The sequence below is a fragment of the Neovison vison genome, chromosome 12, assembly GCF_020171115.1.
Source record: "Neovison vison isolate M4711 chromosome 12, ASM_NN_V1, whole genome shotgun sequence".
Taxonomy (NCBI): Eukaryota; Metazoa; Chordata; class Mammalia; order Carnivora; family Mustelidae; genus Neogale; species Neogale vison.
This window is the reverse complement of record NC_058102.1, coordinates 57,985,767-58,002,992: the sequence shown is the minus strand read 5'-3', so window position 1 is coordinate 58,002,992 and position 17,226 is coordinate 57,985,767. Positions and strand designations below refer to the sequence as shown.

The 17,226-nt window shown below is 36.7% G+C and overlaps 1 protein-coding gene across 1 annotated transcript in view; it reads left to right on the top strand.

Annotated features, from left to right (window-relative positions):
- GUCY2C (guanylate cyclase 2C) overlaps positions 1-17,226 on the top strand; it is a 134,944-nt gene that overhangs the window by 84,169 nt on the left and 33,549 nt on the right. The window contains exons 11-14 of the mRNA XM_044227720.1: positions 251-386; positions 3,697-3,782; positions 6,111-6,222; positions 15,883-15,964. Coding sequence (XP_044083655.1) covers positions 251-386; positions 3,697-3,782; positions 6,111-6,222; positions 15,883-15,964 — 416 coding nt within the window. The remainder of the gene's footprint in view (positions 1-250; positions 387-3,696; positions 3,783-6,110; positions 6,223-15,882; positions 15,965-17,226) is intronic.

The following is a 17,226-nucleotide window of genomic DNA, read 5'->3' as shown; positions in this document are numbered from 1 at the left end:
ACTTCCCTAAAGACAGTGTTCCAGTTTTATTGATTGCCAAGGAAAGGCAGAATTTTGACACGGGGCTAATAAGAGAGCCGTGGCTCAAGGACATAGTTTCCAGAAGACTTCTTTAATGTCATCCCTACCATTCTCCTAATATCCCTTCACCTTTCCAGTTACTCTGCTGACCCCAAGAATGTTTTACTCCAGGCTCAAGACCAGAATCTCTTTTTGGGAACTCATTTTAAGATTTTTCTTTCCCATTCAGGCAAAAAATAACTTTGCTCTTGCCTACTTGAATGGAATCTTGCTATTTGGACACGTGCTGAAGACATATCTTGAAAATGGAGAAGCTATTACCACCCCCAAATTTGCTCAGGCTTTCAGGAACCTCACTTTTGAAGGTACTGGTTTCCTAAGAGCAGACAACAGCAGCAACAAAACTTAACACTTTCTGCAGAAAGCTGAAGAAATTCAGGCTTTATGGATGGACTTTGGGAAGCAAAGAGGAGGGTTGGCCATAGATAGATTGACAGCTAAATCTTTGAATTTACTTGGACACAAACACCATTGCAAACATTTGAGGGTTGCTGTTATTGATATCTGGACCCCAGTTTATGCTTCAGGATCTCAGAACCTTTCAGTACTAAAGAAAGAGCATATGGCCTGGACTTTGTACTTGTGAACAAACTCATCACAAGTCATCTTGGACAGTGATGTCCTGACTGTGCTTGGAGACTAGCAAGAAGAGAAATCTCTGCAGTTTGATTTTGGTCCTTCCATATCTCTTTTCTATCCTTTAGGGATCTGGGACCCTGTATTACCCTCAAACTACCAAAACCTCTCATAACAATATTACCCCAAAGTTCCTAACACCTGTTCCCGAGTTTGAAGTTTGCTTACTGTAATTTTAATTTGCCTTTCCCTAATTACTATTGAATAGTGATATCAAGCACCTGTTCATGTGCTTATAGGCCATTTGTGTATGTTCTTTAGAAAATGTCTCTTCAAGACTTTGCCCCTTTTTGACTTGTTGACTTGTTTGGCTTTTGTCTGGGTATGAATAGCTAATCAGATATATGATTTGCAAATATTTTCTTCTATTTTGTGAGTTGCCTTTTTACCCTGTTGATAATGTCTTCATGCACAAAGTTTTACATCTTCACAAAGTCCAATTTGGCTATTTTTTCATTGGTTGCTTGTGCCTTTAGTATCATATCCAAGAAATCAGTGCCAAATCCAGTGTCAAAAAGCTTTTGTTCTGTGTTTTCTTCTAAGAGTTTTATACTTGTAGGTTTACAATTAGGTCATGGATGCATTTTGATCTATATGAATATCCAATTTTTCCAGCACCATTTGTTAAAGATTCTCTTTTCTCCCAGTGAATGGTCTTGTCACTCTTAGTGAAAATCACCTGACTGTATATGTAAGGGTTGATTTCTGGACATCGTATTCTATTCCATTTGTATACACATCTGACTTTATGCCAGTACCATACTGTTTTGATTACTGTAGTTTTGTAGCAAGTCCTGAAATTAAGAAGTGAGTCCTTCAGCTTTGTTCTTCTTTTTCAAGATTGTCTTGAATGTTTAGGGTCTTTTGAGATTCCATATGAATTTTAAGATGGCTTTTCCTATTTCTGCAAAGAAAAAAATCATTATTTGACAGGGATTGTATTAAATCTGTAGACTACTTTGGGTAATACAGATTTCTTAATGATATTGTCTTCCAACAATATGGAGCAAAATGGAAACATGGAGGTTTCCATTTATTTTTATCTTCTCCAATTGTCTGCAGAAACACTTTGTAGGTTTTTTTTTTTTTTGGTACAAAGTCTAGTTTGTCTGATATTAGCATATGAATATATTACTCTGTTTCTGTCACTCTCTTTCAGTTACTATTTGCATAGAATATCCTTTTCCATCCTTTCTCTTTCATCCTATTTGTGATTTTGAATCTAAAATGCATCTCTTATAGATATTATATAGAATTATTTTTTTAAGATATTGCCTAGTCTCTATCCTTGATTGGAGAATTTAATCTATTTTATATTTAAAGTAATTACTGATAGTGGAGATTTACTTTTATCATTTTGATCTTTGTTGTCTGTTGTCTTAGAGCTTTTTTGTCTCTGATTTTCTGCATTATTGTCTTCATTTGTGTATAGTTGATTTAGTTTGTAGTGGAATGTTTGAATTCCTGTCTTACTGTGTTGTTTATACTCTTCAACCATTTTCTTTGTAGTTCCTGTGGGTATTATAGTTAACACCCTAAGGTTATTACATTGTAATTTGACTTTATATCAGTTTAACTTCAATAATATCCCAAACCTCTACTCCTTTAATACTTCCATACCCACCTCCTTCTGACGTTGATGCAAATTGACGCAAAATTACATCGTTATATGTGTGTGTCCAAAAATATAAACTCATGATGTTTTAAACACTAGTCTCTTAAATTATATCAAAAAAGTAGAGTTATAAACCAAAGTTACAATAGTGGTAGTTTTTAAAAACATATTCATCTCTTAAATCATATAGAAAGCAAAAAGTGGAATTAAAGACTATTATTGTATTAATGCTAGATGTTATAACAGTCCCTGTATCTGTCTTTACTGAGATCTTTATTTCCTTGTTTGGCTTCAAGTTATTGTCCAGTGTTCTTTCACTTCAACCTATAGGACAACCTTTAACATTTCTCCCAGGGCAGGTTCTGGTGGTTACAAACTCAGCTTTTGCTTATCTCAGAATGTCTTACTTTCCCCCTCATTTTTGACAGATTCATTTGATAAAGAATGCTTGGATGAAAGTGTTTGTTTCATGAAATTTGAGAATTTTTGGCCACTATTTCTTGAGATATTCTATTTATTCCTTTCTCCCCTTCTTCTTCTTCTTCTTCTTCGACTTCCACAGTGCATATGGTGTGTTCACTTCACTTTTTCTTCTCTTCCTCAGATTTGATAATTTCCATTGTCCTATCTTTAAGTTCACTGAGTCTTTCTTCTACATGCTCAGATCTGCCTTTGAATCTCCCTAGTGAGTTTTTCATTTCAGCTATTGTATTTTTCAGTTCTAGAATTTCCTCTGGGTTTCCTTTTTAGGTTTTCCTTCTCTTTATTAATATTTCCCTTTTGTTCATACATCATTTTCCTGACTTTATGTATGTCCTCTTTTAGTTCTTTGAGCATCTTTAAGACAGTTTTAAAGCCTTTGTCCATTAGATCCACCGTCAGGTCTTTTTCAGGGATAGTTTCACTTGGTTTGTTCCTTTTTCTTTTGATTGGGCAACACTTTCATGTTTCTTTGTCTGCCTTGTGATACTTTTGTTGAAAACTAGATATTTGAATTCTAATAATTTGATTCTAATAATCCTAGAAATCACATGGTAAATGGAGAATTTTTACTGGTTCAGTAAATATTCTTAGCAAAAACTTTTCACTAATAAGTAGATTTACTTGGCTGATTATATTTTCATCCTAACTGCAATGCAAAAATGTTCTCTTCTAACTAAATACTAAATAGCATGTCTCTTAAAAATATCATCAGAGATCTCAGGACCAAGAGCCAATGAATGTTCCTTCTGATTAGCTCACTAACATAGTTTTTCAATAAAATAGAGTAATCTGAACCTATTTTATACACTGTGTAAGGATCTAACTCATTTTTCAGTCAAAAAGTCAAAGAATAACTCCAGCTTTTTCTTATTTTGCCCTAGGGCATGCAGGTCCTGTGACTTTGGACGACTGTGGGGATATTGACAACACTATGGTGCTTCTGTATACTTCTGTGGAAACCAACAAAGTATGTCTAACTTCTTTTCAGGAAATTGGGGTGAAGGGACTAGATGAAGAAGGATAACTATAAGGCGAGTTATAGCAAAGGAATCAGAGAAGTTGTGTTTAAAATCTGCAAGTTATTTATTTCAGTCACAATTATGACCTACTTAGGACTGTATCCTTTAAACATTTTGACCCATACCTTATTTAGAATGTCTACACTCTATTGGCTATATAAAATACCCACCCAGAATACATTGGTATAAAGACCAAACTATTGATGGGATACCAAAGAGAGGATGACTGTGCTCTCCTAAGAACTGTTTATTCATTTCCACAGCTAAAAATTTCAAAGAAACATTCTCTATTTTCTCCATCTGAACTCATGAAAATCATTAATTCTGCATTTTCTGACACATATAAACAGTCCTATGATGTCATGCTCTTATTCACATTATCTCTTTTTCTCCTCACCTACATATAGGTTCTTTAAAGAAAGGGAATGGGTCTTACTTCTGTATGCCTCCAGTGCTTGGCTTCTTATATGCCATATAGTTGATGACTAATCAGCTTTTAATTTAAAAATAAAACACCTGTCTTTATGTCACCCAAAGTTGTGCCCATCACAAAGTATGAAAGCCCCTGTTCTGCCAACCAAATGGTCAGTAGAAAGTTTTTTTTTAAGACATCATGTCCTGACATACCTAGGAATCTAAGAGAAAAAATTATTCATTTTTTCATGTGATTTTCTGATGTCATCATTATCACATCTTTAAGTCATATATTTAGTGCATATATTGACCCACTTTCTTTTTTTTTTTTTAATTTTATTTATTTATTTGACAGAGAGAGATCACAAGCAGGCAGAGAGGCAGGTGGAGAGAAAGGAGGAAACAGGCTCCCTGCTGAGCAGAGAGCCCGATGTGGGGCTCGATCCCAGGACCCTGAAATCATGACCTGAGCCGAAGGCAGTGGCTTAACCCACTGAGCCACCCAGGCGCCCCAACCCACTTTCTTAAAAAATATCTGTAATGGAAAGCTAGAGGGAAGATGTCTAGATTGAGAAAGTTAAACCAGAAATTTGGGGGCAACATTTCAGAAAAGTACTCTGTAGTTTTCAGTTACTATAAAAACCTTGAATTTAATGCTCTATTTCACATACACTTCATGGGAATACCTTAAAATAAAGTCTCATCAATGCTCCCGTTATTATAGTAACAATAAAGAGAATTATACTTCTTTGAGTTATTTATGTCTGGGATGATGCTCTTGGAGAGAAGCAAATGCATGTAGAAAGATCCCACATCAGCCTCATAACTGCTCTTCAGTATGAAAAATGTTCTGTGCACTCATTCTGTCTGAAGGAAAATCTAGCTGAATTTTTCAATGAAGGCAAATGTAGTTGAAGTTTTCGATAATTTAATGCCATCAACTGTGCTGTATTATATGTATATATAGGGAAACCAGGTATTCATTCTCAAAACACAGGGATATAAATAAGTTATTCTGTATCCAGAGGAAGTCTCAATAGAGATCAATGTACTGCCCTCTAATATTAGGATATTTACTACACTTATTATATGTAATTACAGATCATGCTCTCAAGTTAAAAGTGTATTTCTAAAGATGGAAAACTTTTATCCAGGAAGTTTTGAGGGAAAGGTGTTGAATTTAGAACGATGGCCATTATATGCAGCAGCAATAAAAGGATGTACTAGTATATCCCATCAGCAGATTGCTGAAAAAGAAAACTTTTATCTCAGAAACCTAATTAGTATCACATATAAGATAGCACATTAGAGCAAAAGGATAGAAGATATTTGAAAATTATGTAATTGACAAATTTAAATGTGAATTATTTCAGAGCCTCTTGATTTGCCAAAATGGATAATGAATGGATTTTAGCCGTAGTGCATTTTCTCAAGATACTATTTTCAGTAGCAACTTAATATTGTGAAAAACATTGGTACTTCACTTATCTTGTGACTTGGAGCTAACTATTTAATTTCTTTTGGTCTCTATTTAAACTTTTTTGTAATATGAGAGACTTGAACTAGTTCTCTAAAGACCCAAGGAATCCATGTTGAGTAGGAGTTACTGGTCTGAGCATAAAGTAGCATACGATTGTAAAGAAACAAAAATAATTGAGCCACCTGAAGCTTAACTCTACTTTCATGCTGTGAACTAATAAATGGTTGCTAACTAGCTAGCTCCTGGCTGCTAAACATGACTTTGTTTCACTGAAAATTGTTACTATGAAATTCAGGTGTCATTGGGCAAGACCGTCTCATCAGAAGTCGTTCTAAAATGTCTTTTTCTGCTCATCCTTCTTCTTTTTCATGCCCTGACACAGTACAGGGTTCTCTTGAGCTATGACACCCATAAAAATAAGACTACCCCAGTGGCTAACAACCCCATGTTCATCTGGATGAACCACAAACTTCCTAATGATCTCCCAGGCCAGGGTAAGATATCCTTTAGTGAATTTTGTTTCCATGAAGTTGCTTTTCAGGGTAAGGTAAGTACTTTCAATGGTTTATGCAATTAGCACGTGCTTTTATGTTTTCATTTGTTTTGTTTGTTGTCTAAATTAGATTTGCCAAGTTTGTAAAATGTGGACTTTACTTCCCTGCCTAATGAATATTACCTTTCTGATTAAACACTGAAAATATCCCTAATCTAATTTAGCTATACCTCTCTTTAATACATGTCCTACCTACCAACAAAATTTATCCTATAGAAAATTAAACTTGACAGTTGGCAAAATGAACACAAAGACATGTATTCTTTCTTTTTTTTTTTTTTGTAATGATTTTATTTATTTATTTGACAAAGAGATCACAAGTAGGCAGAGAGGCAGGCAGAGAGAGAGGGGAAAGCAGGCTCCCTGCTGAGCAGAGCGCCCGATGCAGGGCTCTGTCCCAGGACCCTGAGATCATGACCTGAGCCGAAGGCAGAGGCTTAACCCACTGAGCCACCTAGGCACGCTGAGACATGTATTCTTAATGCCATTTATTCCATTTTATCGCAATAAACTCAAAGTATACATATTTCAGCAAGGAACACAAGATGCCTTCAGCCATTGGTCATCAGTGAGCATGGCTTCAAAATTCTCCCCCATTTCTTCATCGGATACATACTTGGGTTATCATGATGGCTACCCACCTACTTAAAATGAGTTCTTATCATGTCATGGAAAGCCCTACCATGAGCAGGACTTCACCCATGTGACTACCGAGGCAACCACCTAACATTTGCCATCACTGGACAGGACCAGCCAGGTATGTCCTGGACAACAATGTCTCAGGAAAATCTGGCTTAGCCAAGGCTTCTGACAATGAATAGTAAGTAATTTCATTACTAATCTATTTCTTGAGAAAAAAAGTTTAAATTTGGACAAATATTTATGCCCAAAGATGCAAAAAAAAAAAAAAATGGAAGAAACATTAAGAAAATGATTTAGCAAATGATGATATATCCCAAATAGAATATCATAAGCCAATTAAAATAATTATTTACAAAGAATTTTAAATGACATAGGAAAACTTATAAGGTAAATTAACAGGAAAATAAACTTTTTTATTTAATGAGATTCTAACTTTGTAAAACAATGTTAGAAATAGACTGTAAAGAAATATGCTAAAATGTTAACAGTGGTAGCTTCTGAGTAATAGGATCTTAGGAATATTAAGTATTTGTTAGTTTGTTTGGTTCATTGGCTGGTTGGTTGGCTGGGACTTTTTCTTTTCTTTTCTTTTCTTTTTTTGCTATTTTATGTTTTTCTTAATTTTCCAAATTTTTCCATAATGAGTATATTAATTTACCATTTTTAAATATTAAAAAATAAACTAGAACTATTTCTCTCCCAGCCCTGGTCTGTAGCCAGAAACTGAGGCTGATATGATATAAAGAGAAAAGTTCTGGTTTGATGCACTTGATTGTGTTAATGTGTTTGACACACTTACTATGTTTTCAGTCCTCTTGCATCCCATGAGTCAAATATGGTTAAAAATGATTCTTGTTTTTTTATTCAGTAGCCATGAGCAGTTGGCTAAAGCAAAGAAGCAAGGAGGGAGGCGGGAAGTGAGGTTCCCACTCTTCTAAACGATAAGCAATCCTGAGCTGATTTCAGGTTTACTGTTATCATTTTTCAAGTTTTTATTTTAATTCCGGTTAGTTAACATACAGTGTTAATTAGTTTGAAGTGTTCAGAATAGTGGTTCAGTACTTCCATACATCCCCCTGTGCTCATCACAGCAACTGTCCTCCTTCATCCCCATCACCTATTTCACCCATGCCCGCACCTCCCTCTCCTCTGGTAACCATAAGATTGTTCTCTATAGTTAAGAGTTTCTTTCTTGCTTTCTGTCTCTCTCTTTCTCTCTGTTCCTTTGGCTTGTTGACTTTGTTTCTTAAATTCCACATATGAGTGAAATAATATAGTATTTCTTTTTCTCTTCTTTCACTTAGCATTATCCTCTCTAACTCTCTAACTCTCTCTACTCTCTGACTCTATCCATGTCATTGCCAATGGCAAGATTTCATTCTTTTTTATGGCTGACTGATATTCCATTTCATATAAAGATGTGACATATGTAAATATATATTTATTAATTATATTTTATAATTATGTTATTATAATATACTATACTGTTATATATTTATATATAAATTTTTATATATTATATAATTTACATATATCTATACATATATACACATAATATATAATATACATATATAAATTTCTATATAAAATATATATTACATATAATAATTACAATAATATATGTCTGTTCATGTCTTCTGCCCATTTTTAAATATATTTTTATTTATTTATTTGACAGAGAGAGACATCACAAATAGGCAGAGAGGCAGGCAGAGAGAGGGGGGGAAGCAGGCTCCCTGCTGAGCAGAGAGCCCGATGCGGGGGCTCGATCCCAGGACCCTGGGATCATGACCTGAGCCAAAGGCAGAGGCTTAACCCACTGAGCTGCCCAGGTGCCACTTCTGCCCATTTTTAATTAGATTGTCGTTTCAGTGTTTTTAAGGTCTCAACGTATTTTGGATCCCAACATTTTATTGGATATGTCATTGGCAAATATCTTCTCCCATTCTGTAGATTGCCTTTTAGTTTTGTTGATTGTTTCCTTCGCTCTGCAGAGCCTTTTATTTTTATGTAGTCCCAAGAGTTTGCTTTTGCTTTTGTTTCCCTTGCCTGAGGAGACATACCTAGAAAGAAATTGCTATGACTGATATCAAAGAAGTAACCATCTCTGCTCTCTTCTGAGACTTTTGTGGTTTCAGGTCTCATCTTTAGGTCTTTAATCCTATTCCAAGTAATAAGATACCTAGGAATAAACCTAACCAAAGAGGTGAAAGACCTGTACTCTGAAAACTGTAAAACACTGATGAAATTGAAGATGACACAAAGAAATGAAAAGACATTCCATGGTTATGTATTGGAAGAACAAATATTGTTGAAGTGTCCATACTACCCGAAGCAATCTACACATTTAAGTCAATCCCTATCAAAATACAAACAGCATTTTTCCAGAGCTAGACCAATCTTAAAATTTGTATGGGCCCACAAAAGACTCCCAATATCCAAAGCAATCTTGAAAAAGAAAAGCAAAACTAACATTGCCTTTTAAAGTTGATTTCTTTTCATTAACAAGCTTTTTTTCTTAATTATCTCTAGAACCAACTTCAAGATTTGTAGGTTTAAACCGAACTTACTTTTGAAACATATCTCTTTTCTCATGGGTTTCTACAACTCTCTGCTTTTTTCTTTTGTAGCTTTTTGAATTACAATTATTTTTTCTTATTTATATTTCTTATTTTCTTGTATTTCTTGTTTGTTTGATTCATTGGTTGGTTGGTTGGGACTTTTTCCTTTTTTTTTTTTTTTTGCTATTTTATATTTTTTTATTTTTTATTTTTATTTTTTATTTTTTATGTTCTCTTAATTATAGCAACAATATTAGTTTGTATTTTTAATGTATTTCTTTAAGAGTTTTGGGGCACCTGGGTGGCTCAGTGGGTTAAAGCCTCTGCCTTCGGCTCAGGTCATGATCTCAGCCCCCACATCGGGCTCTCTGCTCAGCAGGGAGCCTGCTTCTCTGCCTACCTGTGATCTCTGTCTGTCAAATAAATAAATAAAAATCTTTTTTTTTTAAAAAAAAAGGAGTTTTTAGGTATTTTTTATTCAGCAGAATGATCTGTTCTTTGTAAAATGCTCAACTTCTCAAAAAGAAATTTTTAAAAATATTTTATGTATTTATTTGAGCAAGAGAGAACATGAGTGGGTAGGTGTGGAGAGGAAGAAGCAAACTCCCCACTGAGCAGGGAGCCCGATGTGAGACTCCATCCCAGGACGCCGGGATCATGACCTGAGCCAAAGGCAGACACTTAACCAACTGAGCCACCCAGACACCCTTCAAAAAGCAGTTTTTGAGAGAGCTCTCCTTATTTACCCCAAAGAGATCACATTAAATATTCATGCTATATTATTCTTATTACAGGGACATTGTATCATTCTGAGCAACTTCACTTCATCCTCATTTAACCAGAAAATTCAGTTAGCCAGAGCTTTTCATTACTCAGCTGTTCCTACATTTAATTTTAAACTTTATGAAATAAAGTAACTCAATCTTTCAAATAGTATACCAATAAGATATTCCTCTGGTCTTTTATCTGGGTACACAACTGCCCCCTAAGTAACAAAATAAGTTTCATCTGAGATAACACCATCACTGTCATTTCATTCATTCTACAAAGATTTATTAGTGCCAGGCAGTGTTTGAAGCACCTGGGACACAGCAATGGACAAGGCTCATTTGTTTCTGTTCCTCATCCACACCATCATCATCTGCCTCCTGGGTTACAATAACATCCACCTGACTTCCTGCTTCAGTTCTGCTTCCTGTCTACCTTCCATCCAACTAGCATTGCCACCAGAATGAAAGCATGGATCCAATCATATCTTACATTTTGCTAACACTACATTGGCAGCTCCCCTTTAGCCGTAAAGTCCAAGTGACTTATTATAGCACAAAATGTCCATTAATTTTCCCTCTTCTCCAGCCTTATCTTTCTTCTTACCTGAAATCCCTTTCCCATTCCTTCAATTTTTACCTACTTCTTTAAAAAAAGAGAGGGTGAGGGACACCTGGGTGGCTCAGTCGGTTAAGCTGCTGGTCATGATCGGCTCAAGTCATGATCCCAAGATCCTGGGATCGAGTCCCGCATTGAGCTCCTTGCTCGGTGGGGAGCCTGCTTCTCTCTCCGCCTCTGCCTCTGCCTGCTTGTGCTTGCTCTCTCTCTCTCTCTCTCTCTCTCATTCTCTCTGACAAATAAATAAATAAATAAAATCTTTAAAAAAGAGAGAGAGAGAGAGAAAAAAAAAGGGAGGGTGAGGAGTCTTGCAACTTTATGCCCGTGTCCTTAGTGATACTAATCTCTCTGATTAAAATGTATCACTCCCCCTGAAGATGAGAAGCTGCTCATCTTCAACATTTAACTTAAATTTCATTTGTCTAAGCTTCTTAGCATCCCAGGAGGCTATTGATCTTGCTTACATCCCACCAGACTTCTAACATAGGATTTATATCATACTTACTTGTTTACACATTTTTTAAACCAGACACTGTTTAAATGTAGGGTCTAATCTTTTTTTTTTTAATTAAATTCACTTAGCCTACATATAGAACATCATTAGTTTCAGTTGTAGAGTTTAGTGATTCATCAGTTGCATGTAACACCCGGTGCTCTTCACATCACGTGCCCTCCTTAATGCCCATCACCCAGTTACCCCATACGCTCACCCACCTCCCCTACAACAACCCTCAGTTTGTTTCCCTATGATTAAGAGTCTCTCATGGTTTGTCTCCCTCTCTGATTTCTTCCCATTCTGTTTTTCCTCTCTTCCCCTATGATCCTGTTATGTTTTTTTAAATTCTGCATATGAGTGAAATGATATAATTATCTTCCTCTGATTGACTTATTTTACTCAGCATAATACCGTCCAGTTCCATCCATGTCGATGTAAATGGTAAGAGTTCATTCTTTTTTGATGGCTGAGTAATATTCCATTGTGTATATATACCACATCTTTATCCATTCACCTGTTGATGGACATCTTGGCTCTTCCCATAGTTTAGCTATTGTGAAAATTTCTTCTATAAACATTGTGGTGCAGATACCCCTTCAGATCACTACATTTGTATCTTTGGGATAAATGCCTAGTAGTACAATTGCTGGGTCATAGGGTAGCTTTATTTTTAACTTCTTGGGGAACTTCCATACTGTTTTCTTGCCACCAAAAGTGTAGGAGGTTTCCCCTGTCTGCACATCCTCACCAATATTTGTTGTTCCTGACTGGTTAATTTTAGCCGTTCTGACTGGTGTGAAGTAGTATCTCATTGTGGTTTTGGGTCTATTCTTTATTCACATCTGCCCAACAAAGTGCCTTCAAAGGTACAAAGGAAGGAAGGATAATAACTATAAATCCTCTCAATTCTACTCAACACATAGCCACACTGTATTAATTTTAGTCAATTTACTAAGTGTGAGTTTCTTCCTTCTTCAGATCAGGAGATTTGTTAGCTGATTCCAAGATTCTTTCCAATTATCAGATTGTATGACTTGGTTTTATAAACTCATTTTACCATCACTGTCAATCTAATTAAATAGACTGTAATAACCATAGCAGCCACCAGAAGGCAGCTAAAGCTTAATCTTTGAACTAATGTTCCACTGTGACTTGACTAATTCAAGCAAAACTGAAAAATATGTTGAATTAACAACCATTGTATTTAAATAGTATACAGTATATTTAAATATCATAAGTATGTTTGGTGTGACAAGATGTGTGTGCTGTCAGGGGTAGATAGGAATTGAGATGCAGGAGGACCCAGCAGACAGAAGTCCTCCAGTTCCACCAATTCACACTGTAGTCTAGGGGATGTGTCATTTCAGTAGACTGATGAGTAGAATCGCTGATGACTAGAAATTTATTTCTCACACCAACTTTGAGAGTGGTGGTAATAGCATTGGTGGCGGGGGGTGATAGGAGTGATAATCAGAATTCGCAACATCAGATATGCTCATCCAGATCCAAAATACTAATCTGTTTCTGCCGTGATGAGAGAGAAATCCAGAGCTCACATCTTCACTGTTAAAAATTTCCCCCTTAACCCTCTTACACCGTTGGTGAAAATGCAAGTTGGTACAGCCACTTCAGAAAACAGTGTGGAGATTCCTCGAAAAATTAAAAATAGATCTACCCTATGACCCGGGAATTGCACTGCTGGGCATTTACCCCAAAGATACAGATGTAGTAAAAAGAAGGGTTACATGCACCCCAATGTTCATAGCAGCAATGTCCACAATAGCCAAACTGTGGGAAGAGCTAAGATGCTCTTCAACAGGCGAATGGATAAAGAAGATATGATCCATATATACCATGGAATATTATGCCTCCATCAGAAAGGATGAATACCCAACTTCTGTATCAACATGGTCGGGACTAGAGGAGATTATGCTGAGTGAAATAAGTCAAGCAGAGAAGGTCAATTATCATACGGTTCCACTTAAATGTGGAACATAAGGAATAGCATGAAGGACATTAGAAGAAGGAAGGGAAAAGTGGAGGGGGGGGGGAATCGGAGGGGGAGATAAACCATGAGAGACTGTGGACTCCAAGAAACAAACTGAGGGTTTTACAGGGGAGGTAAGTGCGGAGATGGGTGACCCTGGTTTTGGGTATTAAGGAGGACACATATTGAATGGAGCACTGGTTGTTATAGGTAAACAATGAATCTTGGAATGCTACATCAAAAACTAACGATTTGGGGTGCCGGGGTGGCTCAGTGGGTTAAAGCCTCTGCTTTCAGCTCAGGTCATGGTCTCAGGGTCCTGGGATCGAGCCCCGCATAGGGCTCTCTGCTCAGCAGGGAGCCTGCTTCCCTTCCTCTCTCTCTCTCTCTCTCTCTCTCTGCCTGCCTCTCTGCCTACTTGTGATCTCTGTCTGTCAAATAAATAAATAAAATCTTTAAAAAATAAAAAAAACTAATGATGTACTGGTATGGTGACCAACATAATGTAATAATAATAAAAAAAAAATTCCTCTTAGCAGAAAACAAGATAAGAAGCAGAGGCCAAGGGCTATCTTAGTTAGCAAAGCATAAATCCTTCCAAGTCACCCCTTATAGAAAGCATGGAGACATTTTTAGTGAAGAAAATTCATGTACGTGGTATTAAAATTCAATAGTAAAAATGTTCATAATGGAATGTGAGTGTGCCTGGTCCCTACTTTGTCAGATCTGGTCTCTGAGTCACTTCTGCCTTTAGTTTGTGGCATATTTCTAAATAATATGCAAATATTCATAATTCATATGTATAATAGTATGCATATATTCATAATTGCATATTTCTAAGTAATATGCATATATTCATGATTCATAAGCTTTGGATCTTATCTGTTTATTTCTTGTATTGATGAAAGATTTAGTTCATCTTCACCAGCCCTACTTCTTTTCTAACCTTTTCTCAATATAGTTATATTTGTCAGTACATTTATTGGGTACCTTTGTAATTTTAGTTAATATGCATAAGCTTCTAGTATTGTTCTACCAAACTATATAAAAAACTTCATGGAGCTCCTGGGTGGCTCAGTCAGTTAAGCATCTGCCTTCAGCTCAGGTTATGATCCCAGGGCCCTGGGACCAAACCCCATGTTGGGCTCCCTGCTCAATGGGGAATCTGCTTTTTCCTCTCCCTCTCCTTCTCCCTCCACTTGTTATCTCTCACATAAATAAACAAAATCTTAAAAAAATAAAATAAAATAAAAGCTTCTTGCTTCCCAACTTGGTAAGATGAAGATATTACTATCTCTATTCTTCCTACTACCTCCTTCCAACCTCCCAGATTCTCCTGTATTTTTAATTTGTCATAGCTGATAATATTTATTTGGTAACCATATAAACCCTCTGTCATTTACCTATAAGTTGATTCTATAAGTTGAAAATTAGTAACATTTTCATCATTATTATTTATATAAAGCGAAATAAGACTCTATTGCTTAGAATCCATTCCATTTTTCCTTCTTGGACTCACTAACTTCCTATTCTAACCAGAGTCCATTGTGGCATATATGAACCATGACTTTCTTGTACAGTTTTACTGTTGTTGTTCTTCTCAGTTTAGGCCTGTTCCTCTGCGTTTTCAGTTTCTGCTTCCATGCTTCCTTGGGTTGGATCCCCATTTTCCTGAATTCCACTTGCCTTTCTGTCAGTCTCTTAAATTCCTTCATCTTTACAACTCCACCTGCATACGTGTGCTCTAATAAATTAAATCACTTAGATCCTTCATTGACTTCTGTCAATGACCCAGGAGCCCTTGGGAAGAACCAGCAGGCAGCACTGACTTTTAATACTCCACAATGATTGTCTTTTCCTCTGATTGTGCTTGGTATTAAAAATATAGTTGACTCTGGGGCCTCGGGTGACTCAGTCGGTTAAGTGTCCGACTCTTGATTTCGGCTCAGGTCATGATTCAGGATTGTGAGATCAAGCCCTGCGTCAGTCTCCACGCTCAGCAAGTGAGTCTGCTTGTCTTTCTCCCTCCCACCACTTGCAGAGTCTCTCTCTTCCTCTTTCTCTCTCTCTCTTCTGCTCTCTCAAATAAATATATAAAATCTTTTAAAAACATAGTTGACTCTTTCTTCCTCTGTGAATTCTTCTTAGGTATATTGGTTTCAAGGACATCAGGTGGGTTTCCACCAAAATTATTTACATACTGGAAACTATATCATGTTCTTGTAACCTTTGGTGATTCCCATAAGAGACACAGGGTGCAGACTCTAAGGACCGCCAACATTAAACCACTTCCCCTAGCATAATCCAGGTAGTTTTCCTCAGAGACCACAGATACAGGACCTATATTACCAATTAAGAGATTCGTAAAAGATGAGGTTTTTTTTTTCAAAGTTCTCTCCTTCTCCCTTCTTCAAATTAGATTATACATCTAGAATCTTTGAAATGTTTTTCAAGTGTTTCCTTACGTGTTTCCTTATTCCTTTCAATGTGTTTCCTTACTAATGCATTTTTCACTGTCTTCTGCCACAGGCCCTCACGTCCTGTTGATTGCAGTCTTCACTCTCACAGGAGCTGTGGTTCTGCTCTTGCTCATTGCTCTTCTGGTGCTGAGGTACCCACCACCCACTTTGTCTTGCTGTGTCCACAGAGTGGGCTGGGGTGGGGAGGGCGGGGAGATGGGTAAGTCTGATGTCATTCAAGGATAATGTATATTCATAAGAAGGTGTCTAGACAGATCTAAGATCATGAAGGCATTCTGCATCAAAGACTACACAAAGGGCAGAATAGTATTGAATGGATCAGTTTGAGACACCTGAACTCATATCTGTCTCAGTTCTGTGACTTACTAGTTGTGGGGTTTTAGTGTATTATTACACATTACTTAACTTCACTATCCTCATCTGAACTGTTGTGAGAACTTGAAATAAGCTGTGGATAGTGACCACCATACAATAGGCATCCTATATGTGAAAATAGCTCTTCCGCTGTCTTATTGATATTTTGTGGGAAATTTCAATCTCTATATTATATAGTGTTCAGGCTGGAAAAGTCCAGAAATAACCTGCCTCAAACCTCCCATTGTAGCATGGGGAAAGAGACCCAGAAAACCCATTGGCTTATCTGGTGTCACATCACCAGGTAGCTGTAGGACCGAAACTAGCACTCAAGCCTTCTGACCCTCAGTTTCATGGTTGTTCTACTCAATTTGGACAGAGGAAGTGCCCAGCACAGTGTTAGAGGCATAGTGTATACTCAGAAATATTTGTTGAACATATAAATGAATGGGTGAATGCCACACTACACTAATCTGTGTATGTTAAATACATAAAACTTTCCATACTGTTATATTGTCAGGATCACCTCCATTTCCTAACTGAACCGGACAATAATTTTTCTCTTCGTGTCACACACTTTGATCTGTATAGCACTGTAATGTCTCACAAGAGAGTCCAGTCTATTATATGTCAGGTAACAGTTTCTCCAAGAAAGGAAGTCGATTGTTCTGTTCAGTCTGAAGGCAGAACTTGACTGCTGTAACTGCTTACTCCAAATTTGAGCTGTATATACACATATACTGTGTATGATGGCCATTTAGTTGAAGATAACCAGAAACCCAAATTTGAGGAGAATAAAGCCAGTCAAGAGCAAAGTCAGAGATGCAGCTGTTTTCCTTCAGGAACCAAGTCCAAATGAGTGTCAGGTTAAGGTAGGGGGGAAATCAAAGGTGAGAGACAGTAAAAGATGGAAACAGGCAGAGACAGGACTTCCCAATGGTGTGTCCAAAAGGAGATCTGGTAGATACATGTTATCCTTAGAGTTTTCCATTACAACTGCTTATATATGGAAAGTAGTGAATGATTTATGGCAACCTCT